Below are 8,481 nucleotides of genomic sequence, written 5' to 3' on the forward strand. Positions count from 1 at the left end.
ATTGAAACAGAACCCTTCCTAGAAGGTGGCTGCGTAGATTAGTTACTCCACTAATATTTGTAAATTGTAACTTCTAAGTTCTAAGTTGCAATTAGATTTTATTGAATAAATTTGAAGGCTTTATTCAAGTCTTTTTTATATAACTATTGTCTTGCATTTTAATTTTAATTTTAAAATACTAACTCCACTAATATTTGTAAATTGTAACTTCTAAGTTCTAAGTTGCAATTAGATTTTATTGAATAAATTTGAAGGCTTTATTCAAGTCTTTTTTATATAACTATTGTCTTGCATTTTAATTTTAATTTAAAAATACTAACTTTAAAATACTTAATTTAAAAATTGAAATTTGACATTTGAAATTTCAAGTTAAATTCTTTTAAAATACAAATTTGAACTTCTCAAATTTGAAATTTGAAATTTGAAATTTGAAGTTTGAAATTGAAATTTGAATTTTGAATTTTGAAATTTGAAAACTTAAGCATTTTTTATTAGCTAAAAATGTTATTGAAAACTAAATATACTAAAAATGCTATTCAATAACATATAATTTCAATACAAATAAATAAACATATAAAAAAATAAAATCCCCCGTCCCATCCCATCCCGTCCCGCCAAACCCCGTCCCATCCCGTATATATAGTGGGACGGGATGGGACGAATTTTTATCCTCCCAATCCCGGTCCCCCCTGAATCCCGGCCAAGGCGTCCCCTGTCCCGTCCCGTCCCCCTTCGTCCCATCCCCCAGTCCCCATCCCCGTCCCCTTGCCAGCCCTACATTGCACTCCCCGCCACCCAAAGGGGGCTCCTGGATAAAACAATTAAGCCTCCGCTTTAGGCCTAAAAAAAAATTAAGCCCTAAAATTTCTATCTCGATGTAATCATTATGCAGTAGGAGTAATCAATGGAGAAAAGTGCCTAATCTTTACAATGTTCTCTTAGGTCATTATTTTTATTTTAAAAAAATCATGCAAATATAATTCTTGGGAAATTATTTTTCTTGACAACATTAAATTATCGTATGATGTTTGTTTGTCTAACATATAAATGAAATTACACTATCGTCCAACATTTGTAGTGACTTAAAATTTTAGACTATGGTCTAACGTTTTTTATTTTTTCATACTATTTTCAATTTTTTAAAAAAGATATTTAGATCGCGATTTGTAGGTCCATAACTTATAAGAAAAATAAAAAGATACCATTTACTAAACAATTACTCTATTTTGAGACAATTGGTGAAAAGTGTTACAAAAAAATAAATGTCAACTAATAAATATGAATTAATTTGTTCAGAACTCAATATACATATTAAAAATATATATTATAAAAGCAAATAATAGTTTTACAAATTAAGAAGCTACAAAATAATTTCTGAATTAAAATAAATATAATTTTTATTTAAATTAACTTTAAAGCATCTTCTTAAAATTTGGCTTTAGGCCACAAAATTTGTTAAGTTAGGGGTAAAAGAATATGAAAAATCGATCGAACTTATCAAATTAATTTATATTTTTTAAAAATAAAACTATGGACTTTTATTTAAGTGTATAACCGCTCAAACAATTGAGATGATCTTTTTAATTTATAAAAAAATGAAAAATTTCCAAACAGAACTGAATAACCTTACATGCATGTAAATATATTTTATATATTAACAATATGTTAAATTTATTATATAAATATATTTTATAATATTTTTTCAAATATAAATATAACCTAAGTCCTAGGCCTCTAGTGACCGGACGACTTTGAGTCTTTGCTCTTTAATTAGCTTTATTTAATTAGGTTGAAAATAAAAAGATACTATAATAGATACTCCATCAAACAATATGACAAAACTCATGCAAGCACTCCTATTAAATGTTTAAGATCAAACAACACGATAACAAAATTTTACATTCTTGACTTTTGAGTGAAGAATTGAAGTGTTTCTTCAAGAACATACTTGTGAAATAAATATTTTAATAAAATAGTTTATTATGAGGTGAAAATTATCCAAACTGTATCATTACCAAAGAGAAATCAATATGATTGAGACGATTTTTAAAAGTCTAATTTGGTTATTCATTATAAAATACTTGCAAAATTGAGATAGAATAATTTAAAAAAAATAATCGATCGAACCATCCCATTGACACCCGATGTTAAACTACCCCGAATCCCCACTTCTCATTCTTCCCCACCTTAACAATATTATACTAGATGATACTTGCATAAATACTCTTAAAATAATATTTTCTTACTTATTTATCAAATAACAAAATATTACTAGTAAAAAACATAGAAAATCATTTTCTGTGTGGAAAACATTTTTTTGTACCAAACATGAGACTATACTAAGGAGGGAAACGCTCCAAAAAAGGGAAGAAAAAGGGGGGGAAAGAGAGAGTTGTGAGGTTTTTGAGAAGCCCTAAACACTCCTTAAGTTAACTGTAACCTTCGAGACTTCGAGTGTGTATATATCTTTTGAGCGTGTCAGTGCCAAAGGAAAAGGGCGAGTTGGTGTTTGGAGGCAATAGGGTTAGTAAGAAGATGGCGAAGGAGGTGAACGAAGAGAAGCAAGGGATAGAAGTCAAGATTGAGGAAGCTTTGCGCTCTCGTATTCAACATTTCAAAGAAAATGCCGAGTATGCTCTTCCTGATTTTTTCTGCTACTTTTCTAGTTTCCATAGAGTTAATGTGCGATACTACTTTGATTTACCTTTTTACAGTCATTTTGGTTGATTGAAGTGGTTGTTTTGGAGATATGGGTGAGGGTAAGGGGATAGGAACTGAGAAAACATCATGGGTCAATTGGGAATTTTGTTGTTGTTGGGTCAATTGGGAATTTTCTGTTTAGTGATTATCGTGGAGCGGTGCCAGGACCATTGGATTTTCAGGTCTGGAGCCGAATCCAGATCAAGTGTTGGTATTTTCTCTGCTAGTTGTGCCAAAGGGTGCCCATTTTTGTCAGTTGAGTGAAAATTGGAGAATCTTATTATTGGCCAAACAAAAAAAAAAGGGAAAAGAAGTTTTCTGAGTGTTACAATAGGGAACACGTGTTTCCACTGAAGCCAGGAGAGGGGGAGGAGAGTTAATCTCAAGTTATTTTGGACTGCGTTTGTTGTATGTTAGTATTGGCACACCCTCCATGTTTTCCCATATATGATATTATATATATGCATCTTTTTAGTATAAGTATATTCTATACATCTTTTTAGTATACATATATTTATTGTTAAGTAGGTCTTGCATTATTATACAATCTTTTCTGAGTAGAGAAGGGTCAAATTTGCCTTAGTACTATTCGATATTGAACAACATTGTGTTATGTTAAATCTTTGTTTCAATATTACCCCTAATGCTCTTGTTTTTGCCCTTGAACCCTGACGAAGCTCCAACGGAGGTTAATGTTAACTCATAGTTAAAAGTTGAGGGGTAAATTTGGTCCTTTTTTTCAAGGCAAGGGCAAATATGAGAAGAAATCACCTAGTGTTTTTGCCTAAATTGGGATTTGAACCTAAGACCTCATGGTTCTAACCCACTCCATTAACCAAGAGACCACACTTAGGTGCTACCGGAGATATACTGAATTAATAACAATGTTTTCATATAATTGGTCTCTGGTGTCAAACTGAAATAGATGAGCAATCTGATCAATACTTGAGAAATAAATTCAATAATATCTTTATGACCAAGAGCTACATGTGGAAATGAGAGAGTAGACAGTTTTACTCCTTGAGCAGCTCAAGTGTGATCTTGTAACCTAACCCATTTATCTAAAATTGGGGTGGGTGGCTGTAAAACTGACTATGTTAGGATAATTTAGGGTTAATAGCAACGGATGTTGTTCATGCATGATCTTCTACTCAAAGGGCTCTTTCTTTCTTCATATGGGGCACAAACAGCCTTAAAGTATTGTTCCATGTTCAAGAGGTCTTCAAATCTCGACATTTCAAGTCACGTTGAATGTTACAAATACAATGGAAGTGTGTTGAACCAAGAACATACAATAAATGCTTTTATTATGGACACTTTATTATATCAAACTTTTATTATGGACACTTAATTATATCAAAAATTTATTGATCTAATGTTTGTTGGGTGTCTTTGAATTCATGGTGCAGCTCCTTCACTTTGGAGAGGGTGCGTAGACTGATAGAGGAAGACTTGGAGCTTGAAAAGTATGCTCTTGATGTGCATAAACGATCCATTAAGCTGATCTTGGAGAAGGTAATCTTATTGTTTCTTAGTTTATAAATGGTACATTTTGTGTATTCTGTTTCCGCATCATCTTGCTATTTATTGTATTTCATAATGTATGAAATGATTATTGGATTTTCACATTTTATGTACTCTTAAGTTGTCTAATGTTCACATTTTGTTTATTATGTTTCTGCATTGTCTTTCTATTCATTGTATTTCATAATGTATGAGGTATATAATCATGTCATTTAAGTTAAGAGTCCTTTAAATTTTGTAATGGAACTAACAGTCTCGTTTGTATCTACTGCATCTTCTTGATGCCTTCAATGAAACTATAAAAATCAAAAAGTCATTTAAAACTTCTAAATTGGTTGTAAAATATTCAGTGAATATTGACTAGCTTTTAATACGAAATCTCAAATTTCCTATGCCTAATCATTAAATATTCACTCATAGTTTTCTTTTAACATTAACATCCAATTTGTCAACTATATTTCTTGTTTAGGGCCACCTTTTCAAGATAGAGCCCATGTGGGCCCATTGCCTTGGCACCTGGGTGTGTACCCAGCTTTGGGGCTTAAGAGAGACTCAACCAAGCCTTAAAATGACACCCTCTTTATGAGAAAATTATTCTTATGGTTATTTTTACTTAGACTTCTAGGTAATTGTTTAGTCAGTTCAGAGTGACATTCTCCTTCTGTGATTAATTTAATGAGAGTTATGCTTCAAACTGTAATGCTTTCAGTAGCTATTTTCTGCAAGCTCTTCTTCATTTTGTCATTTTTGCACTTTTGGCATGTTACATTATATGCCCTCGCATGAAAAGTAAAGGCCTTTTACAGTTTCTAATTGTTTTTTGTTTGACATGCTAGCTAATGGAGAATGCTGCTGATGATGGTGACCCTAAGGATTCTCAGGAAAATTTGGAAAAAGACGCTTCTTTGACTAAACAAGAAAAAGAAGTGCTCGAGTCCCCCAAAAAGCAAGTGATAAAGAAAGATATCAAAGAGCCAGCATTTGATGAAGCAGAAATGGATGATTCTCCTATAATGGGCGTTATGAGCTCGAAATCTGAGTCAGTGGATGCTCAAAGTGTAAAGGCAAGTGAGAGCTCAATAAAGAAGGCCATCTGGGAGAGAGCTGCTCACTTCAGAGATAATTCCGAGTACGTATCTTTCATTGCTAGCTGGTCACCATTCTATCTTTTACAGCTATGACTCTGTACCTGCCGGTTCTCCTGACAACTGCTTGGGATCACTTTAGTATGCTTGTTCATAGCTTTAGCTCCTCTTTTCATTCCAAGTTGTTTACATCTGTTCCCCGAAATGACTTGCCATGACTTTGGCCTTGACCAGTGGTAGATTCTTCCCAGATCATGTTGCTTCAAATTCGCTGAGGCAGTTATGTGGGACATAACCCCTGCTGCTTAAAAGTTGTTGGGAGAAAAGGAATGAGATAAACATGTTAGTGAAATTGTCTACTGTTGCCTTTCATCCTATGGTGCCACCTGACCCCTTTTGAACTATTACTTGAATGACAAGAATTCTAGAGCATCACTTTTCTTCCCCCTTTTATCTCACCTGCATATTCTAAATAAGACATCCGTAGTAGTTCCTTGCCATTATACACGATAATGGAAATATAAATCTAAAGCTCAATCCTGAATCTCTTATATAAAAATAATAATAATAATAATAATAATAACAACTATGAGTCCCAAACAAGTTGGGGTTACTATATGAATCCTCACTATAAGCAAAGGTTCTTGTTCTCTCTCTTTTTTTCCTTCCGCTTCTCTTTTTCTTTACTTTCTTTGGGCCCTCTATTGTTGTTGAAATCCATAAGAATCTTCACAAGTAGTACCTAAGGGGATGGCTGAGTAGTTGAAGCTTAGGAGCAACAATATGAAGAATCCAAGTTTGAATTTGACCTGCAACACTCAGTGTGAGCCCTTCTAGTCTAACCTTTATGAGCAGGTTTACCCGGCACCTCCACTTGTGGACTGTAGCAAGTTACTTGGTGTTTTAGTTGAGTCGCATAAGGTGGCTCCTACTCAAGCCTTGATAGTGAAATAATTTAAAAAAATCAAGTCTTCATGAGTAATTGTGTTGTTATATACTTGATAATGTGGCAAAATGAGTTATCACTGACGACTTTCTTCATTCAACCTAATGGGTTATAAATGGGATGGCAGTAAATGGATGATAATTCATAATAGCTTTAGGTTATCCAAATTTTACAAGTCCTTTTTAATATCATATGCTCTTCAATACCTTGTTATCACCAATCTCTTATCAAAACAAAAGCCTAGTTGTAGTGAAACCATTATATCACCCATTGGGTATTTCTTCTATCCATTTTACCACGTGTAATATCTATAGAACTTCATTCATGGCATTCAAAGGCCTTTTTATGATAATTGAATGGCAGTAAAGATATAAATTGGTTGATGACTTATGTACAGAAAGGTTAGGGGTCCATTTTTATCGACCTTATTTTTGTTGTTTTATTTCTTGTTATGACAATGTTGGATTTTTAAGCTAATAAATTTTGTTGAGATGGGAAAACATTTCTGTTATGTTCTCCAAAAAATTCACCCAAAACAAGAGTTCAGTAGCTTGCTTTTGTTACAAACTGAGATCTCGGAAGCTTATTCACTTTAATCAGGTCAGTGATTTAATCTGAGTGAATTGCTGAAATATGGTTTGAGGGTTCACTTTTGTCATGCCCTTAATAATCAACTGACTGATGCCTTTGGAAACTGATATGGAATAGTAGAAGTCCATGAAGTTCTTCATTGGTTAGGAAAATTCCCCTTACATAATACAAATGATACCCACATGCATGTTTTGGTGCATTCGAATGGAAGAAATAGAAGGGCATCTCAGGGAGAAGAGTTGTCCTTCAATGGGTTTATAATTTGTCGATTTCTTAGCTCTTTTTTCATTGTTATATTTGCTGCAAAGAAACTTATGCTTCATAAAATGAGAGGAGATCATAAGCTTTTTGGTAGAACTAAATATTTGTAGCTGACTGACTGAGTTGACTTATTTGTGATTTTTGAAGAAACTGGTGCATCTCTTCCTGCAAGGAGTGTAACTATATTCTGGTTGCTTTTTGCACACGCTCAATGCCCTGCTAATGAGAATTCTTTACTGTTATTTTTCAAATGAAATAATGAGTAAATTACTCAAGAAAGAAACTAGACAGAAGAAATAGAATGCACTTTGTGCTTCATTTCTTCTAAGATTAGACAACGTTTAGGCCTGTTTATGTGCTAATTGTTGGTTTCAGGAGTCTTCAATTGCTGTAATTTGTTGAAATTGTTTTTGGATGTGCTTTGGGGACAGCTTTATTTCTGAATTGGAGTATGTGATAAGTGTTTTGGGAATATAATGACATACCCAGTGTATAGTGGGGTCTAGGGTGGGTAGGATGTATGCAAACCCGGTGTTTTGGGATTATTTGGCATAATAGTTCAATATAATGGCAGCTTCAAAATAGTGAGAATGTAGAGTTGGGTTGAACCAAATTCTTCTTAATGGTATGATGTTGCACGAGGATTTGCCTAGATGGAAAAGAGATGAAAAGCTGATAAACAGCAGTGAAGGAAATAGTTGTTAGCGATAATCCACATTAATACTAGAAAGATATCAAACAAAATGTTCTTTTTCTTTTAAAAGAAAGAAGACAGATATTGGTTTTCAATCACGAGACATTGAGCTAGTCACTAGTCAATAGTCAAATAGGCCCTTGATTGTCAGGGGAGTACTGTTAGTTGATTCTTTCCACTTTTGTAATGACCCTCCAGGTCATTTTTAAATTAAAGCATTCATTCCATCATTTAGAGCGTTCCTGTAGCGACCCCAGGTCATTTATGATTTGCTGGCATTGACTGTTCGGTCGCCTGGTCGTTCGCTTGGGTTTTGGGCCCGTTTCCCTGTTTTGGAGATTTTATAACTTGAAAATTTGACTTTGGTCAACCTTCTTGGAAGACGTGCTCATATGAAAATTCTGACAGCTAGGTTAGCTTCGGAATATCGATTTTGGTCTAGAACAACCCTTTGTTCACTTCCCGAGGCTTTAGATGCTCGTTGTCGAATCTGGCTCAAAACGATACTGGGTGTGGGACCCACTTTTCATCGAAGCGATCTCCAATGGAAATTCCGACTTCACCGTTGAGTCCGAAATATCATTTCCATATATGGTTTGTGTTTTTACGATTTCGAACATCGAAATTTAAGTTTGAAGAGTTGTTGAATTTTAACGCGGTGGTGATGTGGCAGAGCCACG

General features: G+C 33.9%; 1 protein-coding gene across 1 annotated transcript in view; it reads left to right on the forward strand.

Annotated features, from left to right (window-relative positions):
• Positions 1 to 2,291: 2,291 nt before the first annotated feature.
• LOC102592354 (glutamic acid-rich protein) overlaps positions 2,292 to 8,481 on the forward strand; it is a 16,905-nt gene continuing 10,715 nt past the window's right edge. Inside the window, exons 1-3 of the mRNA XM_006351835.2 lie at positions 2,292 to 2,630; positions 4,110 to 4,215; positions 5,061 to 5,353. Of these exons, the coding sequence (XP_006351897.1) occupies positions 2,536 to 2,630; positions 4,110 to 4,215; positions 5,061 to 5,353 (494 nt within the window). The 5' untranslated portion in view covers positions 2,292 to 2,535. The remainder of the gene's footprint in view (positions 2,631 to 4,109; positions 4,216 to 5,060; positions 5,354 to 8,481) is intronic.

The sequence above is a fragment of the Solanum tuberosum genome, unplaced genomic scaffold (assembly GCF_000226075.1).
Source record: "Solanum tuberosum cultivar DM 1-3 516 R44 unplaced genomic scaffold, SolTub_3.0 scf00134, whole genome shotgun sequence".
Lineage (NCBI taxonomy): Eukaryota > Viridiplantae > Streptophyta > Magnoliopsida > Solanales > Solanaceae > Solanum > Solanum tuberosum.